The sequence below is a fragment of the Bombus vancouverensis genome, chromosome 5 (genome assembly GCF_051014615.1).
Source record: "Bombus vancouverensis nearcticus chromosome 5, iyBomVanc1_principal, whole genome shotgun sequence".
In the NCBI taxonomy this organism is placed as follows: Eukaryota; Metazoa; Arthropoda; class Insecta; order Hymenoptera; family Apidae; genus Bombus; species Bombus vancouverensis.
The window spans coordinates 18,671,194-18,693,594 of NC_134915.1; the positions used below are offsets into that span (position 1 = coordinate 18,671,194).

The 22,401-nt window shown below is 36.3% G+C and overlaps 3 protein-coding genes across 3 annotated transcripts in view; 1 reads left to right on the forward strand and 2 right to left on the reverse strand.

Moving 5' to 3' along the window:
- Window positions 1-706: 706 nt before the first annotated feature.
- LOC117158446 (uncharacterized) lies at window positions 707-8,294 on the forward strand. Its single transcript, XM_033337331.2, has 5 exons — window positions 707-925; window positions 4,376-6,088; window positions 6,793-6,895; window positions 7,454-7,577; window positions 7,925-8,294. The coding sequence occupies exons 1-5, from the start codon at window positions 835-837 to the stop codon at window positions 8,111-8,113; spliced, it is 2,220 nt and encodes a 739-aa protein (XP_033193222.2). The 5' UTR covers window positions 707-834; the 3' UTR covers window positions 8,114-8,294.
- A 548-nt stretch (window positions 8,295-8,842) lies between these two features.
- On the reverse strand, window positions 8,843-11,205 carry LOC117158447 (uncharacterized). Its single transcript, XM_033337333.2, has 3 exons — window positions 10,842-11,205; window positions 10,448-10,756; window positions 8,843-9,495 (listed from the first exon to the last, which is right to left on the reverse strand). The coding sequence occupies exons 1-3, from the start codon at window positions 11,118-11,120 to the stop codon at window positions 9,364-9,366; spliced, it is 720 nt and encodes a 239-aa protein (XP_033193224.2). The 5' UTR covers window positions 11,121-11,205; the 3' UTR covers window positions 8,843-9,363.
- Window positions 11,206-13,179: 1,974 nt separating this feature from the next.
- dnt (tyrosine-protein kinase Dnt) overlaps window positions 13,180-22,401 on the reverse strand; it is a 29,190-nt gene continuing 19,968 nt past the window's right edge. Inside the window, exons 3-8 of the mRNA XM_033337496.2 lie at window positions 17,556-17,962; window positions 17,045-17,230; window positions 16,100-16,238; window positions 15,609-15,901; window positions 14,888-15,047; window positions 13,180-14,236 (exon numbers count right to left, since the gene is read on the reverse strand). Coding sequence (XP_033193387.1) covers window positions 13,988-14,236; window positions 14,888-15,047; window positions 15,609-15,901; window positions 16,100-16,238; window positions 17,045-17,230; window positions 17,556-17,962 — 1,434 coding nt within the window. The 3' untranslated portion in view covers window positions 13,180-13,987. The remainder of the gene's footprint in view (window positions 14,237-14,887; window positions 15,048-15,608; window positions 15,902-16,099; window positions 16,239-17,044; window positions 17,231-17,555; window positions 17,963-22,401) is intronic.

Consider the following 22,401-nt stretch of genomic DNA (forward strand, 5'->3'; position numbering starts at 1 on the left):
ACAATAAGAAAGTAGTGTAAATAGGAACGTTATTGATTTTAAATACCGTTGACCAATTCTAACGTACATAAATATTAATATTAAACGATAGTTGATCGATTGCCACGAAAATTAATTTCAATTGCAAAAAATAGGTTTAAAATTATTAGCGAAATAATTTGCTTAAGTTAACGTTATATAAACGTATCTTAGAAAAAAATTATTTAAACGTTTCATCAACTATGAAAACAAGTGGAATGTCTTAAAAAAAGTTCTAATATCTTCGGCATATATAATTTTTTATTCGTTAATAATAATAATATTTTTATTTGTTATTTTCTCCTTACACTTTACTTCAATACAACGAATTGTCTTCGGTATGAATGAATTATCGATATGGAATTTAATTTGAAAAGATAAAAGATGAACATAGTACGAATGAAAGATTATCTCTAGCAAGAAGAAACAAGCTGTCGATTATTCGTCGCGGAATCTTTTCGATAATAACATTTGGATTACACGGTTGAATAATAATATTCGGTTCAAAATTTTCCTCCATTTTATACGAATACATCGTGGGAATGAGTCGACGCACGAACTTCCGTGTGTTATTAATTTTCCACAATTTCAGCCAGTCGTATAATTTTTCGCACGCCGCGCCGCACGGACATCGAAACGAGCCAAGGTAAGGAAGAGATCCGAGCGAATCCTATATAAGATGGCCGAGACGCCGGTTCACTCAGTCATTCCCTCATAAGCTGCGACAACGTCTGGATCGATTAAATTTTCGCGTTCGGTAGTGTTAAAAACATATCAATTTGTTTCTCCAACCTTGTTTTCTTACTTCCGGGTAAAATGGATACGAGGATCTTGACATTGCTATTGTTTGTCAGCGTTGCGGGATCATTCGCGGAGTTACGATCCCCTCTCTTCAGAGTGCTTAGAAGTGAGTAGTCATTGAATAAACATATGCACGCACGTATTGTATGTATGTACACAGAAATAAATTGTCCTTTACTAATACACGAATGGATAGACTAGTTGCTATTTAGCGAATGTTGCACTTTGTTTGACGTAAGCCGCTAAGCACACTCGCACACCTAACAATTTTGATAATTAAGAAGCGACTCTGACGAAGCAGACGAAGCGATTTAAATATAATCGTGACACGCTCTAACACTACTTTGTTCTCGCTATTGTTCGTAATTATACCGTTTGATTCGTTTGTCGTACTTTATGGACAAAAAGCATTTATTAGAGACACTGCTAGATCGTATCGGAGTCATCGTTTTAGTTAAGCAACGATATTTCTAAGGAAATTGTTCCCTCAAGTTAAACATTTTTTCCAGCTGTGCGTTACATAACATTTCGCGTGTATTTAAATCGACATGGTAATAAAATACCGGGATTTCAGGAAAATTGCGAAATTCACGGAATATGACGTAATCGTAAAATATTAACAAACTTTCGGCAGCTAAGCATTCGTGTTGATAACGAACAAATTTTTGTACTCGAATATATACGTGAACACATAAGACCGTTCGCGGAGATATCGACGTTATCCGATTTCTAGAAACAGGTTTGGGTCGTTATTTACGAGGAGAACGGTCTTCCGTGAAAAAACTCCGAATTCTCACACTTGAAACTGAACTCGAAAGAAACTGACGCGTCAGTTTGGTTTTCAACAAAGTATTTTACACGCTGTTTCGTTCATTAATAATAGCAAGTATTTTCCGTCAATTATATAATTATTCCTTTATCATATTCTTATCGATCCTTTTACGCCTCTAACATACCTTTTTAAAGAAACTATTTTTCCGAGAGAAGATTAATAAATTTGAGAATAAAATTATACAAGTAATCTTATTTCTCACGTTAAATATGATTTTTTAATCCGAATATCAAGACACCGGTATACGTGTGTATTAATAAATTCCTTATGTTACCGTATTCCTCGTTAAATTTAGTTAACAGTTTAAGGACCCACCTTCGTTAGAAAGCGATGCACTCGTGTGTGATAGTAGCGAAAATCAGAAATATGTCAGCAGAAAAGGAAGTTTCTTTAAAGTAAGTATATATAACATATAAGAAGTAGTGTTGTCACATTGTGAAACTATAATCTATATTTTGAAAACATGCGTTATGATATTAAGTATATTTTCAATAGTCGATTACCGCTTAATCTGCAAAAAAATACAAAGAAAGGAGCATTAGTTTATCTATACTGCTTAACCAGCGCGAAATACCGGCGAATGCTCGGACGTGCATGTACCGAGAAATACCGTAAGCGGAAGATTTTCCAACCGCGATAATATCGATAATCGATATTCTTATGTGTGTACCCGCGTAACGTTAACTTATCACGTCCCGCGCTGCTCACGCGTCGTAACGTAGACTAAAACTACCAATAGCGCGAGTGAGCGTTCCAATTTGAAATTTAAATAAATTTTAACAATTTGTATAGAAACCAAATTCGAGCCTCACAAACCCCCACGGAATAACCCGTCACATGACGATCTCTCCACGGTAGACCTAAATATAAATAAGCGTAGCGATATAGAAGAGAGAGAAATAATTCCTTAGTTCAGAGTAGTTAATTCCTCAGTTTTGTGTGATTAGTTCCTCGGTTCTTGGTGATTAATTCCTTGGTTCTTGACGGTTCAGTTCCCCATTTCTTGGCAAGTAATTTTTTTGTTCATAGCGATTAATTCTCAATTCCTTTAGCTCTTAATTTCTCAGTTCCTTTGCCTTTTAATTCTTTAGTTCCTTAGTAGCTTTTCAGCACTTGGTACCTTTAGCTCTTAGTTTTTGCTCTCAGTTCTTAAGTTCTTTAGTCCTTTAGTTCTTTAGCTTTTAGTTCTTTGATTCATTAGTTCCCAGTTCTTGTTAGTCTTGTTAATCGACGTGTTTGTATTTGTCAATTTGTAAATTATTGAAAATCAATCAAATTAAAATCTTGTAATTAATAAGAGTGAAAACGTATTGCGAACGATTGTAACTTCGAGTATTCGAAATCTCAACGACAATTCTGTCAATATCCAATTAGAATTAGAATAAACATTTGTTATTAAGAATATCTGTCTAATAATATGATAGGATTAAGCGAACATTTATTTTCACCGACTTTAATCCTCTCCCGTGCCAGTACTCCTGCGCGTAGCAGGTTAGCCGAAACGTGCAGTTTAATTGCCAATCGCATTAAATAACAGACAACACTACAATTTAATCTGAATTCAAAAATTAACGGCAACACAACCAAAACGAGCCAAACAAAACGTAACAAACTATCATTAACAAGATGCATTCTCCTTTGCATGTAAACATCTTCGTGTGTCATCGCGTTCAGATAATTGGTCGTGACACCCGCGAACCATGACCTGATTTTGTTTCCAACCTTGACCCTTATCGAGATACTTTCGTTTCATTTTCTTTGCTTTTATTTCCTGCTACAGCGACCTTACGATCGTCGACTTACGCGATACGAAATTACATTGAACTTGCTTGTAATCTTTCGAACGAGTACTATTAGGATTGGAAAGTTCCTTCGAGATACGGCTTTGAGAACCGCGTCATTCGGTTTCTATTTATCTAAAGTCGCTTTCCAAATTACGATGCGTCATAAATATTTTATTAAAAGTAAAATTTCGATGACGCGACTTTCGACTGAACTTCCGACTCTCGAACACAGGATTGTTTCCACCACGAAAAAAGATTGTCGTCGATAAAACTGGCTCTGAGTTATTGTAAAGATCGCAAATGCGACGTAATGTATATGAAGAAACTGGAATTTTAAAAGTTCATACATTTACTCGAACGAGTATCTCTCCGACCGATTTACGACAACAGTGGAGAGCGTAGGAAAATTCAAGTATAATTCGTACAGGAATTATTTTACAAGTAATTCGTATCAATTGATAGCATTTTTTCATACTCGTCATTTATTTTAGATCTTTTTCATTTCCATTCCACAATTGTCCGTATCCATTGCACGTATGGATTCTTACTTACGCGAAGAAACAGGCATGTGCACGAACGTATTTTACCAAAGCGCTATCTGTCACATAATCTTTCTGCATGTTTTATGTTCTATGTGAAAGTAACGAAGATTATGCGATTTGAATGATTAAGGTCTTTCGAGAGAAAAAAAAAAAGAACAAAAGATGTGAAAGTTAACACACGTATTTAACGTTTTATGCAATGGAATTTTTCCTTTACATGCATGCAGAAGGTGAAGGAACTTCCTGCAATTAAAAGCGTCTGAAACTTATCACAAAAGCATGCTGGTAGTAACAGTGAAATGTGTGAAATGTTGATCGCAAAGACACAGTGACCCGTTTGTGTAAAAACAATTAAAAAAACGAAAAAAATGGTATTTTCTTTCTTTTCATCGACGAAGATGGATTGCACGAAGATAGACCACGCGAGATGGATTTCAATGGACTATCGAGGATGAGACGAGAATCCAGCAGTACTACCAAAAGTACAACTATACCTACGTCTACTTTGAATCCTACCAGTGCGACTCTGCCCAACATAAATTCTCAAAGCATTTCCACAAAAAAGCCAGATCCTACAACGCCTAGCCTAGATTTTACAACGCCTGATTCAGATCCTACGACACCTAGTCCAGATTCTACAACGTCTAATTCAGATCCTACATCTTCTAGTGCAGATTCTACAACGCCCAATTCAGATCCCACAACGCCCAATTCAGATCCCACAACGCCCAATTCAGATCCCACAACGCCCAATTCAGATCCCACAACGCCCAATTCAGATCCCACAACGCCCAATTCAGATCCCACAACGCCCAATTCAGATCCCACAACGCCCCATTCAGATCCCACAACGCCCAATTCAGATCCCACAACGCCCAATTCAGATCCTACAGCGTCCAATTCAGATCCTACAAATTCCACGCCTGATTTAACTCCAAGTACTAATGAGACTCCGAAACCAAGTCCAACGAGCACACCTGATTCAAGTTCAAATACGAGTAAGACTCCCAAACCAAGTCCAACATCTGCCAAACCGACTACTCGACCGAATCGAAGATCAACGCGCGAACCACAAACCACAACTCCCAGTCCAACTGCCGAATCTACTACGCCTAAGACTAATTCAGAAACTACAACCTCTAGTCCAACTACCAAACCCACGACACCTAACTCAGAAGCCCCAACTTCTAGTCCAAATCCCGAATCCACGCCTAAACCTGAAGCGGTGGCTTCTTCTCCGACTCCTAAGACTACCACACCTAAATCAGAGACTCCAACTTCTAGTCCAAATAGCGAATCCACGCCTAAACCTGAAGCGGTGACTTCTTCTCCGACTCCTAAGACTACCACACCTAAATCAGAGACTCCAACTTCTAGTCCAAATAGCGAATCCACGCCTAAACCTGAAGCGGTGACTTCTTCTCCGACTCCTAAGACTACCACACCTAAATCACAGACTCCAACTTCTAGTCCAAATAGCGAATCCACGGATCCTAAGCCGAAGCCCATGTCGTCTAGTCCAGCTGGCAAATCTACGACGCTGAAACCAAAATCCGAGACCACAACCGCACCTACGACAAAACAACCATCCGATTCTGGAAAAGTAACTAATCCAACATCGACAACCGCCACCCCTGTGATAGGATCACGTTTTAATCCGGATGATGAAGTTCAAGTGCCTAATAAAAAGCCTGAATCGAACCAGGCAACAAATCCAGTTCCAAACGAAGGGACAAATACAGGAACTTTCATGTATCCTGAATTCCCAACTTTCCAGTTCCCTCCGTTCTTCATGCCTTCGTTCACTCCCGACTTTTCGGTACCTTACAATCCTTACAACCCTTACAACCCTTACTTTACACCCGATACTGGTAATAATAATGCATGGACTGCACCTAATGGCGGAGCTGGATCTGCGACATCTTTCGCTTCTGCTAGTGCATCGGCTGGAGCTTCTGCTGATAGCACAAATTTAAACGCATCACCGTTAGGTTATCAAGGAGGATACCCTGACAACCTGAACACGGTCAACACACCTTTGGTCGTCGAACCGAACGCTGGCAACGTACCGAACATGCTTAACGCAGGGGGATATGGTAGCTATGGAGGAGGTAATAATTAATAAAATGGGCAAAGTCGAACTCAAGATTACCAGCTTGAAGATTATCGGGTGGATGCATGCACTGTGCTAATTTGCGTTTAGAAAAATCTTTAATAACCATGATAAATTCGTAATGTCGAGTGTAGTGAATGGTAAAGCTGGATATTTCGCAGGCAATACGTGTAATCGTTGAAACAGGATAATTATAGGATTATAATTTTGCTATAGTATTATAAAATAGTTTCAACGGTTGCTGAAGGTATTTGCATCGAAACATTTTGCGATTCTGTGCAATTATACATAGAAGATTGCGAAGAAACATAGAACGGGATATAACTTTTGACGAAAAATTTATAACTGTGAACAATTAAAGAAAAAAGTTAGCATTTTTTCTTTTTATTTACTTTTTTATCTTTTACTAAATATATTGCGATCTTATACTATCTTTCCTCGCTTTAAATTCCTTGTTACATGTTGTATTTTTGAAGATGAATGTGTCAGGAGTATCTAATCATAGTAGCTGCGTGGGAGGAAGGTAGTATAATACGATACATTATTATATTCTTCACAAATTTTTCTATACACTCGATATATTATAACGTATAACGTGTTAACGTACCGCTGCATGAACATTAAAGAGCTATCAATTTGTTTTTTCTCTCTAACTATCCTTCACGTATCGTTAATATGTACTTATTACTTTATCGTTTACAGGCGCACCATACTTCGACACTGGATTTGCGTTTCCTGATTTTCAGAAACAAATGGAGGAAAATTTCAGACAATTGCAAGCTGAAATCCAAAAACAACAACAATCGTAAGTTTAATATGGTTGGTGAGGTTTTAATCGACGATTACGATCACTATCGTTAAAAAATCATTTCATGGAAAATTTTTTTGAAATTTCTGAACTTAATGGGCTGTTATCGTAATGCCACTGCGCTACTTCCCAATTAAACAAAAATATATAAATATTCAGGACTTTCATTCTACATTTTCAACTTATTTTCACATGTAGAATAATTTGTAAGCAATGCGATTTTATTATTCTCGATTTTCGTTTTAGTTTAAGCCATAGAAACTACTTGACTTTACCTGAGCCAGATATTAAAGCTCGTGGTGGATAATATCTTATGTTATGACACATAAACTCAAACATACACATGTTTGATCAGTACATATTTTTTTAATAAAAGTTTACTTTCCCAGTACTTACGATTCTTTATTCGCACAATAGCAATGCACATTCGCACAAGTGTTTTCAATCGACAAAAACTCCGTTAATCTGACTAAAATTTTGTTCCAATAAATGAAGTTGGTATTAATGGAAATAACATTATAGAAGCAACTACATAAATTTTATACATGCTTATAGGATCTTTGAAGCAACTAATCGCATAGCCACTGACGGAGCTAATGGCATCCCTGGAACACATACCGCTGTTTCTGGCATTCATTTGGGACCAGATGGCGGTTATCAAGCTGGTGCAATTAATCCAGTAAGTTTCAAGAGTTTACACGTATATTACCTTCTCAATTTACTAGTACTTCTTAGAACGCGTTTAGATCAAACGAGCAAGAACGTAGAGCAGGAATTAGAGCATACGTTCGAGCTTGCGTAAAATCACTTACGCCAAAAGAGCTTCTTCACGATGAATACGAGCGAAGAAACACCAAATGAAGAAAAAACGCTATTTTCGCTTTAATTTTACTGAAATGAGGGAAGAACGGGCGTTCGTTCGCTTGGTCTAAACGTAAATAGGTTTATAGAACCTAGGTTCACAAATAATACGATACTTACAGGAAATAAGAGCAGGAAGAGAAAAATTTATTCTTAATCTTTCAGGTTGCACCGGGAATAGAATCTAGATTCGCCGATGAACTCCCTCCACCGTCTAGCAATAATTACGGAGTGTTTTCCAGTTCTAGCTCTCACACCTTGGTTGGTCCGGATGGAAAAACAATCTCTCGCAAATCTTCGACAACAGGTGTAAATGATAATGGAAAAATTACTTACCGAACAGTCCAAGAGTAAAATGTACGTCCTCGGTTGGATTTACATTATCATTGATCTTCAATGGAACGCGTTAATACCGCGATAAAACACAATTGTTTTCTTTTACTCTTTTAAACCCAACATTCTTTGTAACTCAGGATTATAGATAATATTTTTAATCGTTTACTTACCAAATATACATAACTGGTTGGCGTAAAAATACTCATTGTACTCAAGTAAACACCCAGAGTATAAGGCGCATAAAACTATTTGACGTTCAATTGTCCACGAATAGTTAAGTAATTAAATCTGTGATTAAGTTCATAGATTACCTAGTACGCTCAGATACTCCATTCTAAAGTTCTGAAAAACTTAATTTCCCTACTAGACCCTCGACTGGAATATTCTGTTATGGATATATAGAATAGAATAGCATTCTTTTCACTCGTTTAAAGTGGTATAACTTTACTCTCTATGTATAAATTCCACCGTTTACAAGTATTAGGAGTTCTTAATATCATAGAAAACTTCATAATTGACCAGGATCATTAAGGATCGGATTAATGAGTCAGAATTATGTGTGAAAATTTGTGGAAGTTATTTACGAGACTTGTAAGAAAATAATGAATTGATAATTCCATATATTGACGCAGACCACCTTTTGATTCGAATCTCGCTGGGAAAATTTTAAATCAATTCAATTGAATCAAAGGACATTGAAAGAAAAATGCTGCTGAAAATTAGAATCTGATGGAATTATTCGTAAAAGCAAAATTTATAATAATAATAATAAATAAGATTTGTAAATGCGTGAAACAGAGAAACAGAAAATGTAACGGAATATCTAATAGTATAAATGCCAAGATCGATCAATGGTGGAAAGAGAGGAAAATATAGATAAGGGAAAAGCTTCGATCTATTGCTTATAACCGAGTAGACCATGGATTTTTATGCAAATTATATAATATTTTTATGAATGCAAGTAATGCGTAAACGCATAAAAATCCATAGTTTACCGATGAAGTTCTGAACGAAGTAATAATCCTCGATTTTCAGCAAGTTCCTAATGATTTGTTTTGCTTACCTTGATTTCTATAGGTGTTCTAATAGCTGCGAATGGGACAATATCTATATTTAAATGCCTGTAGAAACAGTTGTGAATATTTCTTGTTTCGTTTGAAATCTCTTTGTAAAGCAATCAAGTAAATATAAAGTCGTTATTTGTATTTTATTAAACACGACGATATTGTTCGCAAGAGAAACGTCGTACATTAATAATTTCTTGATTTTTATTCCTTGTTCCATTGAGTTTTGCTAAGAGGCGGTTCTATTTTGTCGTCAACAACAGGTTTAATTCGAGGTCTTTGAAAACTCCTTCGGCCTTGGTACCAAGGTTCACCGCCTTGGTAACGACTTTGGATCTAAAACATTTTATTATTTATATATCTCTATATCGATGCTTAGAACGTATTATTGTCTATGTCTCGAAATTTTGCAAAATAAAAATTTAATGAAAATGTTTCATCGTATGAAACTTTAACGGTTTAACGTAAAGATTTTATATTAACTCGTTAATATCGGGAGACGTGAATCGACGTCTTATGTTTTTTAAGAGTTGCCGACGGCAGACACGAGGCGACGTTTTTTATTTTTGTCAGCGTTGACGCACTTTCCATTTACATATTTACCTTGCAAAATTGCGCAGGAGATGAGACTACGAACAAAGTGTTAAAAGGCACTCTGACATTATAATGTATACATTCGTAGATAGATATTGTTCGTACGTGAATGTTTTATCGATATCACTGAGTCGTGGATGTTCCGTAACTTAAAGTAAAAGGTTCCGAGAAATACAAGAGCATTTATAGAATCTTTTCCTTAATACATTACGTATGTTATAAAAGATTTTACATAAAGTTCGTTAAAGTTCTAAGATACTTATCGCAAACGTACACTTCTAAGGATTACAAAATTATTTGGACAGTCGACTCTTCGTCATATTATTAATAGTAAGCCTCGTGTATTTAGAAGGACCAGTTCTAGCGCTACGTTCGAGGCAAGTATACACACAGTGCATATCAATTTTTCGTAACGTGTTTGTTTGCGATAAAAGTCGTATTTGTGAAAAGTGTTCAAATACTTTCGTAAGTCACTGCACATCTATTTGGACATAAATTACCGTAGTATGCAGTACATAATACTACAAACGTTACCTATGATTAGTTTCGTTAACCGTTTCAAAATATAAATTATTTTATAAATCTCTATTAAGTTTCACGTGGAAATTAATAACAGATTAGAGCTTAGAATAGCGATATTTAAAAGGGAGACTGGAATTAAAGATTACTTATTCATTAATATAATTAGCGTTACCTGTGGAGTATTGTATAAGTATGTCGATGGACGTGACCGATTTAGATGACGAAGACCAAGATCATACGTATTTGCTACACCACGAACTCCGTCCACAATTGGAATATCATTCGTCTTAAAATCAGCCTCTAATTTTGTTATTACGATAAGATGAACGTCAGTTACAATGTTACCTTCGTTATTGAGTCTTGACGAGACTGAGATGTTACAAATCCCATTTTTGCATACGTCTATGCCGGACTTTGTTCCATTTTCATTCACAATAATTTGAATATTATTAATAACAGCTGGCTGCCTCGTTGGATCGTCCTGGAAATATTTCATTTCGATCTTCATCTTTTTGTTTAACACATTACAAACAGTTCTTCGGATATAAAACGGTAGAATTACTTACTTGTATAAAATGACTCTTTTTTTTATTCGACATTCTAAATGCATTCTCACTGTTTATCGCGAAGATAAAAGATTTAGGAATCCGTCGAGTCGTTGCTAATCGATCGTTAACTTGGTTTAAATTAAGAGAATCTTTCGAGTAGAAATCGTTCGGATCTCGTTCATTTTCTTGAGAATCAAATACAATCTGCGAAGAAATCTCTATGCACGATATATAACTTTCCCATGCAAACACCGTCAAAAAAACGAAAAGAGCAATCTCTCTTATTCGCTTCTCCATTGTTTCTTCGATTGGTACTATTTTTTCGAGCAGAGTTTTCGATGTTGTACGAAGGAATAGCTCCGAGGAAGGGATAAGTATTCAAACAGGATGTATACATACATATAGTAATGACAGTGATTGCTGTACGTGTGCAAGAAAATTACAATGACCTCCGTGGATCTAAGTGGCATAAAAAAAGGGAAGACTTAACCGAAAGCGAAAAGTGTGCTGTCTGAGAAATCGGTGATCTTAATTGCCTCTTAAAACGTTAGGTAACACGAAATCCAAATGAATATTAAACATTTGGGTTTTGTGACTAATTAATGCGAACATGATTGTATGCAAATTAAAAGAAGGAACAACGCAATATGTTATTTTCTCAATGAATCGCTTCCTCCACATGTTAGTCTTACTAACACTTCTTTACGTTATATCATTGCTTACGCGTCGATGAGATTCTTTTAATATACAAGATATCCCAGATTTTTCCAGCCGAATTTTCTTAGTATACTTTTATATATATGGATTTTCGGATATATTTGGAATTTGTTGTTATTTCTTGAAGAACCTATATTTAATAATACGTTATTGCTAATTTGCGGAAAAGAATTAACGCGATTTCAAATCATTGACACGTACAAACGTAATAAAAATAATTGAATGCAAATCGAAGTTTAAAAATTCCAACTCTAAATCACGATGTAAAATTGAATCTCTACGAATATTTCTTTTCAGTATACTACTATATCAGTATACTAAGAGAATATATTTACTTTCAAACAGATACTTAGTACAAGGATATCAATAACAATATAAATATTTATTGTCGTAAGTATCGAGAAAATATACACGATCATTGTTTGATTTTCACAACTTCTTCAAAGAAGATTTTAAAACGAGAGTACGTGTAAAGTCGTGCGTATTGAATAGAACCCTCGCGGCGAAACTAAAAAGACACGCGGCGTGCGCGAATGACGTTGTGTTGCTCTTTCGACATGAAGAATAAAGGATGACTACTCTGAAATGCACCCCGTTACAGTACGGCCAGAGTCAGTACACAGAGATTGAAACAATCTCAAATCCCGTCGTTTACATCTAACGTTTGACTAAGCCCCTATGCAAACGAAGGGTCGTGGAAGCTCATTGAAATTCATTAAAACCCTCGTTGCGTCGATCCACTCTTTCAACTTTCTTATAGCTTGAGCAGAATTTAATAAAAGCGGACATTACACGATGTTTATCGTTCCTGATCCCATAGTTCTACTACTGTTCGTAAATAAATTAAATAAATTAATGTAAATTAATGACGAATTAATGCGTTTGTATATTTATTGTTTTCTTATGAAATCTGCTCATTATAAATTCAAATCATCTATTAAAAAACATAGAAATAATATATGTATGTATAGCGTGTTTGAAAATGATATCCTGTTAGATACAAGGAGAATGGCATTTATCGTCGCACGTAGATACCCTGATGTTGCTTTCTTCGTTTCTTAACTCGCTTAACAGCGAACTATACCGAAGATGACGAGGATATCTAACTGAATTTACATATCCGAATGGATTACATTTAACTACACTAACTAACACGAAAGAATTGCTAAAGAATGAAAAAAATATGGGAAACCGTCAGAAGACAATAATTAATTACAGTCGCGTGATTTATAAATCCTCGAAAATGTTATTTTTTTATCGTGGAAGATGTAGCCGATTGTACGCGAAACAGAGGCAGCGAGAGACACCAGAAAATTAGACACAAGCTCATCTGTCATTTTAAACAAGACGTCACGGTAGGAAGGTACCCCATTAATTTTGTCAACCGACGTTCCCGGCGCTGGGTGCACGAATTACAGGAGTCGTTTAACCAGACGATATCTCACGATTTGATGAACGATTTCCGAGAAAACAAAAACTCTTTCGGCGTCGAGAATTCTCTCTCGGCTCTGTTGCTTCAGCCACGATGAAGAAACGCCAAAAATAACTAGTCGAAGGAATCAGGCGACTTTCATCGAGAAAGGGAGGAGAGCTTTACGGTGTTATCGATTCTCGGTGAAGAAATAGCGAATAACAGGCGTGTGTATTATATCGCTTTATTATGACTGCAACATCTGCGATTTGTACATAACGTCTTTCGCACAATCTCTTTTCGCTTACTATGTACACAATTTTCGCCAAGACAGAACCGTGTTACGGTTCTCTATTTATAGCTAACGCTTACACATATACATATATGTAAATATATACAAAAATACAAAATGGGTATTGGCACACTCGAAACACTCATCATGTGGCAAGCGAAGCGTATCACATCGTTTAAAAATGTCCAACACGTTTTTGCTCGATTACGCGACTTCCTGAGTAAGGAATTGGCAGTTTACGCTGATGCAGGGTTTGGCAGTTCTTTGATACGTTGGATATGCACGATGATATTTCGCCGAATAAGCGATATACTGCCAGGTAAATATTCGATTCAGTCTTAACATGGAAATAAATTATGCGTTACATACATCAAATTTCTACCGTGACTCGTTACTGAATGCTATTATAAAGATTACGTGCCTGCGTCTATTTAATACTCTTTTCACAATACATTACACAATAGACTCTACAAAAACGAGTTTTACGATCCAAGTGTTTGTAACTTTTAAAACGCTCGATTCGATTCTCTTTCTTACAAAATACATATGAAACTACGTGCCTATAGCCACGAATATTTGCTTGACTTTCTGAAAATCTTAAAATTATCGTTTAAGTACTACTATTATATACATCTTCTATCAACGATCTTCTTTTTTCAGTCACGTTTGTAAATTTTAGAAATCTTTCGGACACAAGATCTATTTATTTTGTACGAACTGCGTTCGATTTCAATCGTACAACGATTAGACGTATCTGGTCAATTGAGTGTGGAAATCTTGAAGACAGACTATCAGTTGGCTAAACGTCGGTCTTTCGTCCGCGGACATTGCCCAACAATAAGCCATAACTGCGAACAGCTCATCGGGACAATTTATTGGTTGTGCTAATCTATACCCATCTCTGAGGTAAGAAGCCATTTCAAACGCGTCGACTTCCACGTACGGTTGCTGTGCTAACGTCGTAAGTTCCCATAATAAGACTCCGAATGCCCACTGGAACATTAATAAATACATATTAATATTTTCATCTCTTAATAACAAATTTATGTTAAATTTGTAACAAAATTTATATAATTTCTGCAGATAATAGGAAGTTATAGAACAATCGTAGTTATTCGACAACCTTTGGCAACTTCATATTCATAAAAGTTTGAATAATACCGATAAATTGAAAAGAAGATCGCGTTCAAACTGCATGCTTTTTGAAACTATCTTAATATCCTCTATATAAATATAAAGTGACTTCGGTTTCGTTGTGGGAACAAACTATTTTCGAAATTTTTATTTACTCGATGCTGATAAACTTTTGTACGAAACTTTTTTGTCAGATAGCCGCAAATGAAAAGTCGCTGCTGGGAAATCATGCGTTGCATCATGTAGAACAGCCTGTATATATACCTAATGAATATCTATTTCCTTTCATGTAATTGTATTATTTATTTTACGACTTCTTTTTTCAAAATGTAAAAAGTTCTCCAAACTGAATAAAATATATGCTTCAGGATGACCGATACATCGAAATACAATTAATTCTCTTTTTATCGATTTACTTTTATTATATGCGTAAGCAAAAGTAATAAAAACTTCCTGCGACTTCGGTTCTTGAGTTGATAAAAAGTTTGCAAAGAAAGTTGATTTACTCACAACGTCAGAAGCAGTGCTGAACGCTTTATTAAGCAAACTTTCAATGGCAAGCCACTTTATCGGGCGATTCTCGTTGTCGCCGAGGCAATGATAATCCTGCGGGAACAGGTCTCTGGCTAAAGCGTTGTCCGTGATTTGAACCCTCAGATCATCGTCAACCCTAATGAAATACAACATTGATCGTTAAACATCTTCGAGGTGTACTAACTGCTAATACAAATGCTAAGGTGCAGGGCAAAAGAGCAAATAAGCTAAACGTGGCTTGGTTTAAATTTGTCGACTGGTTCGCGTGGTAATGCAAAAAGTCGCGCAAAAAGGATCTACCAAGAGGAGCATTAAGGCCATCTCCGCGAGGCGAAACAGTAACAGTCGGTAATTAAAGCGGTCTCGAGCCACTGTATTTATTGCTAATTAATGCCGCACGGCCAATTAATATCGCAACGAAACGTAACAACCTTAGCTTTATAACGCTTCAATCGATGCTTCGCCAAAATATTCAGTGCGGTATATAAGTTATAAAAGAGCGCTTTTACGCTCGAGCAGAAATTGAAAAAATCCGGTGCAATTAGAATTTCCATGTTAATGAGACATCCGTTAAAAATCGTCAAGTACGCGTGAAATCCAGTTGACCGTCTGCTTATAGATGTATGAATAACTATAAATGAAAAGTAAAATGTTTCTGCTAGAAGCAAGGCTTTAAATAATTCTGCTTTTTACTTACACACAATTCCTAGCGGCCAAGTCTCTGTGCACCAGTCTCTTTCTATGAAGATACTGGACCCCTTTGGCAGCTTGAAGGGCCATTTCCACGACTTCTTGCGTGGTGAGTGCTCTCGGTGGCCCTTCGCTGCTCAACTTGCACCTCAGCAAGAACCTCTTCATGTTCTTGTAACCAGTGTGCGGATACAAGAGAAAAGGCGCGCTTCTGTCTTCAATAGAGACACCCAAAACAGGAAGCAACGCTGGATGACTCAAACCGTATAACGCTAAACCCTCCCGTAATAGAAGAGCAACCTTCAAAGCAAAGACAATGAACTCGATCAAAACTCGTGTATACAAGTATATAAAGTCGTATAATAACGCGATAATAACATGGCGATACTACTCGGAACTAATTGCAAGTGAATTAAGAGGAAACTTGGTATGCTATAATTTCATTAATAATGTTGGAAGAAGACAAGTTAATTGGCAGACGAAGGAAAAAATACTTACTTGTGATTGTGATGCATGTTCAGCAGCAGTTTTCACTAGGACATCCCTCGGGGAGGACGCACCCTCTTCGTGATAACTGCCTCTATACACGCGACCGAATGTGCCTTCCATTTCGATGCTGAGGAGGCGTACCCTGCATCTGTAACAAGTGCGAAACATGATTACTTCAGGATTCGTGACTACACCATCAACGAAACCAATAATTATTTCGTACAGACTCTGGAGTCCTTCTTTACAAAATTATTGGGAGGTTGAAACGATCGGCCGAGTATCGGAACGGAAGCAGCCTGAATAATCGAAACAGGTTAACGTGTAAGTACTTCAAATCTTTTTTTACATTCGTGTATGCTTTCGGTCTTTCCATCTATACCTGCCAAAAACTGGATAAATTTGCTCCTGGGATACTTCACTCCCGTAATTTAATTTTTCCCATATGCGTATGTATTTATTATTAGACTACGGATATTTATGCAAATTTATGACATTTTCATGAAAATAATGGCACGAGCAAAACTACGATAGAGATTTGTTTTATTTATTTAATGTTATAGAGAGTATAGTATTTTGGATATTTTATATATTTTTCCGCACATATCCTATGTACATATTTTTATGTTTTTAAGTTTTTCATAAACGCATAAAAGTTACCAATCCATTCGATATTGACGTTTATAGTGTTAAAGATATGAATACTCTCTGCTTGAATAATTATTTATAATCAGATACGATTATATTTTATTTCATTAAATACAAGTAAATATCTATAGTATAAGTTTTCAGTAAAACTCATAGTCCATTAAAAAAATCTGGCTTACGTAAAATTAGTTCGTTCGTTCAATGCTTCAATAATCTTATTAGATACGGATTAATTATCGTATTTGTTAAGTATCGAGCGTGAGAGCGTTGTTCCACTCGTAATAATTTAGCTAAAGAGATATTATCTACCTTTGAACTGTAATTTCTTGAATCCTTTCGTGCAATTCTCGACTAGGTCGATCGTCTAATCTTCTGTAAGTAGAAGTGGATGTTGCAGAAGCAGGTGGAGGTGTCTCAGGTGATAAAAAGGTCTGTGCTGGTCCGACTCCAGTGCCTCTTTCCACACTACACGCAGAACTGAGACCCCTCGATTCTCTTAAATAGCAAACATAATTTCATGTGAAATTAAATACGTTTAAAAAATTTATAAATTTATGAAAAATGTATGATTTTTTTTTATTTGCAATAAGAGAATTTATAAATTTTATTGGTATATATCCCTTCATCATCTTTTTCTTTTTTTAACCAATATGTCAATTTAACACCAAAAAGCAAATTAAATTGAGAAAATCTCTTTCTTATATGTATACGAGAAATGTAAATAGAAAAGCAATAAATAGTAGTTTCTAATAAATAATAAAAATACTAGTCTGTAAAATATTAAGAATAATTAATAACTAGGTGATTTAAAATCACTTACTGAAGAGGATCTCGATGCCTCCTAGTCTTCTTGTCACGCACATAATAAGCGATAACGAGAACAAAAATCGCTGCGATGAACGCGCAAGCACAACCGATAGCAGCATAAAACACCTGTCCGCCAGAAGAGGATCCGGAAGCTGCGACAAGAACTTCTTCCGCTCCTATGTTACTTTTATCCTTCAGACAAATTTTCTTTCGTTTAAAGTCCAAACTGGTCGTGTTTCTTCTCGACAGGGAGACATTTATCCGAAGACTCAAGTCGACCTCCGCGTCATACGGGCCACAATGCAATGCCAAAGCCCAAGTCTGCAGTCCACCGACTGGAATTTCACCAGCCTGTGATATATTCAGGGAACTACTCAAGGCTGATGGATTGCTGATGTCTACCGACATTGTATACGGCAACTGAAAAATTCGAGATCATTAAATATTTATAAAGGCGTTACTAACTTAAACATGGAATAAATTCAGTTATTGAGAATGGAATAAAGCAACGGAATGTCGATCGAAGTAAATTATTTGTAATACTTTGCTGCAAAATTTATAAATTATATAATAACATAGCTGTGTATCGTTAGTATACTTTACACACTTGTACCGAATACTTTGAAAGTTCATATGATCTTTCATTGGCGACTTTTCATAATGATCAATAATATCCAAAATATACGACAGTATAATAAGTTTCAAATAGTATAATCGGGAAATTTTTCAAAATTTTTCGCATTGAATAATCTGGAACGAGAAAAGATATATTTTCTCTGGCGAATCGGTAGAATAAACAAAAAAATTGTTCGTCCGTGCGACCCAAATTGCAATTTCACGTATCCCAGCGAGACTCGCTAAATGAACACAAATGAACTCGCATTTCCGTGCCGAGTCACGCGTTTACGCGCACCTGTTTCGAGCGAAATGTGCAATCTCCCGGCGGATCCATGAAAAAAAAGGAAGGTACGGTAAATGCAAATCACTGGAAATTTCTGATCTACATAGACTGTTTCCGCGTGTAAGGGGAAGAACAAAGAACGAATTGGTAGAGAAGAAATAAAGAAAGAAGTGGAGAAACGGAAGAAAGTAAAGTGGAAGCAAGGTAAAAGGTATTGCTTTTAAGAATCGATGAAGGGCGGATAGGACAATAAACAAATGGAAGAGAGTCGGAGGACGGAAGGGGTGAGAGTTACTACTACTTGCTCGTAATCACGCGAACGTTGAACCTTCCTATAATCTGAAACGTACCATTCTCGGAAGACAATTTGCGCCCAGTGGAGGGCAAAGTGAATCTAGAAGACCGCGAGCGAGAGAAGCCCGGGGGATGAGAGAAAGGAAAGAACGGAAGAGAGAGAGAGAGGGAGGGAAGGAGGGGGACGAGGAAGAAAAGAAGAGGGGAAAAGAGATGCTAGATGAAAGAAAGAGGAGCTCGGTTGAAGCCGAAGAGCTCGTAGCTGATTACCAGCTCGCAATGATGATCGGTTCCCAACTAGCCGCGGAGAAGGCACCTCGTCAACTTGCCTGCTTGTCGCTACCATGCTACACTCCGTACACTACACGCTATACGCTGCACGCTTTGCGCTGTATACGTTATAGGCTACTTCAACTTGCGGTCTTTTATGACCACGAGCGACCAACTACGTGCTGACAGTGAATGCCTCTGTAAACCGGCTAACCATTCGACTTAAACTGTCAGGAATTTTTTATGATTTTTTTCTCTCCATTTTCTGAACGCCTCAAAACAACCCGAGACTTTGCAAGAAACTCGCCAAACAACGCGGCAGCGTGAAATTTTACGAACGTGCCGTGTTTCTGAGGATGATTCTTTTCCTAGAATCGCCTCGGCAAATATTTTACTTAAAATATGCCACTCGCAAATTATCGACCGCGAAAACGGCAATACTAAATTCTTCGAATTGAAAAACAAAATTTACATTTTTGGATACTTCTATAAGCATTTAAAGACAAAATATGTAATGATAAATAAATAGGTATGCAAATGAAAATAATGAGAGCAGAAATTAATCTCATATAGTATTTTTATACTTTTAGAATGATCTAATTTTGAGCGTAATATAGCCTCCCTACCTTATTTATATACATTGGCATGTTTCTCAGATTTATATTTATACTATTTCTTGTATTATATTTATATCTTTTTACAATAAAATTCTACCAGTGTCATACGTATTACATTCTCTGCTTAATCGAAATGTTAAGTTGTTTTAATAAAAAAAATACATGCTTTAATCTACAAGAGAAGCGGACACTTTTTCCCCCGTAATAAAGACGTTTTTTTATTAAGCTTGGATTCATTAACACGAAATTTACTTTTGCCTTTGGAGATAATTCTTAAAATTAGAAGAATCCAAGAGAAAGCTCGCAAAGTGTACTGAAATAATATTATCTTAGTTTCGGTATAACGTTATTCGTATCTTTGAATATCACAATGCTACAATATAATAAACGAATAACGTAACCACGATATTGTACTGTACCGAGAAAATGTTAATTATACCGCATGATGCTTCGAATCATATAGAATAGACTTCCTAACTAACGTTAACCTTTTCAAAATATACTGCAATCTCATCCATATTCAATCTTCAGCACTATTTAATTTGAAATTGATGAGATACTAATCGAATCAGTAGTGTATGTTAATTTTTATAAAATCATGTGCTAACCATTATGGCATAAAATGATGTATCGTGTTAAATAGTCGAGAAAGATCGTAGCGCTTCTTACATTGTGTTCTGTTATATTCTACATACTCTATATCCGGTGAAACGTGACGAGAATTATTTATTATGAACTCTCACAAAATACTATTTAACCTCAAATGTATCACCTAAAGAATGAAGTTTGGTATAACGTCTGGCAGACAGTCGTCTTTTAACAAAAACGAAAGGTCATATATTTCGACGAAAAGTAAATTAAAATTGTTGGATCTTAACTCGAATTTTTAACATTTACCAAGAATTTTTCCTATCACATGATTATCATATTTTCTGGCTTTTACAAAAAAATTTGTATAGTAAGAAACTGATTTTTCGAAATTATGATCTCACAGCAACCCAACAAATAGCAAAAATTTAATGAGACAAACCGTTCCTATACGTCGCATCTCGTAACTATAAAATTATTCAAAACTTTCGATATTTATGTCGTGATTAAATATGCAACATTTACAACCGCACTGAGAAATGGTCTATCTCTTTTTTCTCAAAAAAAAAAGGGATAAATTATATTTAGTAGAAAAAAGAAAAATGGTGGAAAGTTAATTCATTCTCGTCTCAGAACTACAGAGGAAATATAGCACTAAAATTAAACTCACAAACAATAAAATGAAATTGTAACAATCCTTTAGTAGTACGCAGATCTCCCCTCTAATTTCAATAAATTTACCTGTTGGAGTTTGCATACTGCTACATAATCAGATCTGGTTGCGTTATGTCTTGTGCCTCGTATCTCTATAAGGATTAGAAAATTTACTTTGTTTTTATAGTTATGAGTGTTTTATTTAAATAACTCGAACGTTAATTATAGATCATAATCGTAATAGTCTTTAGTTATTCTAGTACACAGCAGAAAATATACGTACGCAATTTTATGCGTTTAACTTTTTGTCCGTTTACTAAGTCATGAAGATAATATGATATTGAGAAGTATTGCTTGTGTACGAGTTCGTAGAAAACGATCGAAAGTACAGTGACGAATGAATTATTAGTGCGTTGGGGAAAATGCTTTTTGCTAACGCGCTCTCGTTGAGGACGATGGTACTTTGACAAAGTGGCGGCGAAAAGTGGACAGAATGCAGCACAGTGTCGGATTGACTCGTCGACGATGTGCGGAAAAAAAAGAACAGATCCGAGAGTAGGACAAAGTGGTCCAGCCACTTCTTCGAGATGTCTCGGTGGAAGGAAGAGGAAGAAGGAGAGGAAGAAGCCCGGAGACTGATGGCCAGCGTCGAGACATCCGTCACCTTCGCGACAAAACCGAGTGCCCCGAATGCTACTTAAGCGCACCAGCTACCTGCCAATCAAACTGACCACTTTTGAGTCACATCGAACCTTTCCTGCGACAAATTCATTCCATACCCTCGAACGAAAATTTATGGAGTATCAAAGAATGTTGTTTTCGTTGTTCGAAAAGATGTATCTGTATCGAATTAGTATTATATCTATACTATATCGTTTCAATTAAAATCTTCCGCCTTTAATCGCGTACATTTGAAACATTTGAAAATTTGAAAAATCGAATCAATCACGCAGCGAAAAATTAAAAATAGCTTTTCAAGGAAATGTATCTTTAATTTGAAAATTTTGTTCCAAATATCGTTTAAAAAATTTCGCAATAATCGGGTACAGACTAAAATTTGGATCAAATAAATGGAGTTCTACCGCACTTTCCATGGAAACATTCATAGGTACAAATAAAAACGAATCCTATTCATTTCTGCTCGATAAAGCATTCTTCCGTTACTGATTTCTTGCTTCCCAGCACGTTATTAATCCCCGCGGCACGCTATTGACAATTCTCTCGAAGGCAGCTCGGATTGGCGAGATTTGCAACGATTTTAACGAAAGCGTTCTTCATCGACTATATAGGTCTCCTTATAAATTCATTTCGACGAAGAATACCATGGCGAGTGCTGCGCCACTGTGGCATGAATCTGAGAAACGGGAAGGACCGACATGCCTCGATAATCTGGATAAGTACGTCTCGTAAGGGCGAGGAACGGAACGGAGAACAAGGAAAGAGCGAAGGCTTCGAACAGTTGCTCAGTGACCGTTCAAGCTTGAAGAGTTTTCATCAAGGATTCATCCGACAAGATTCTCTCGTCTGTGAGATCT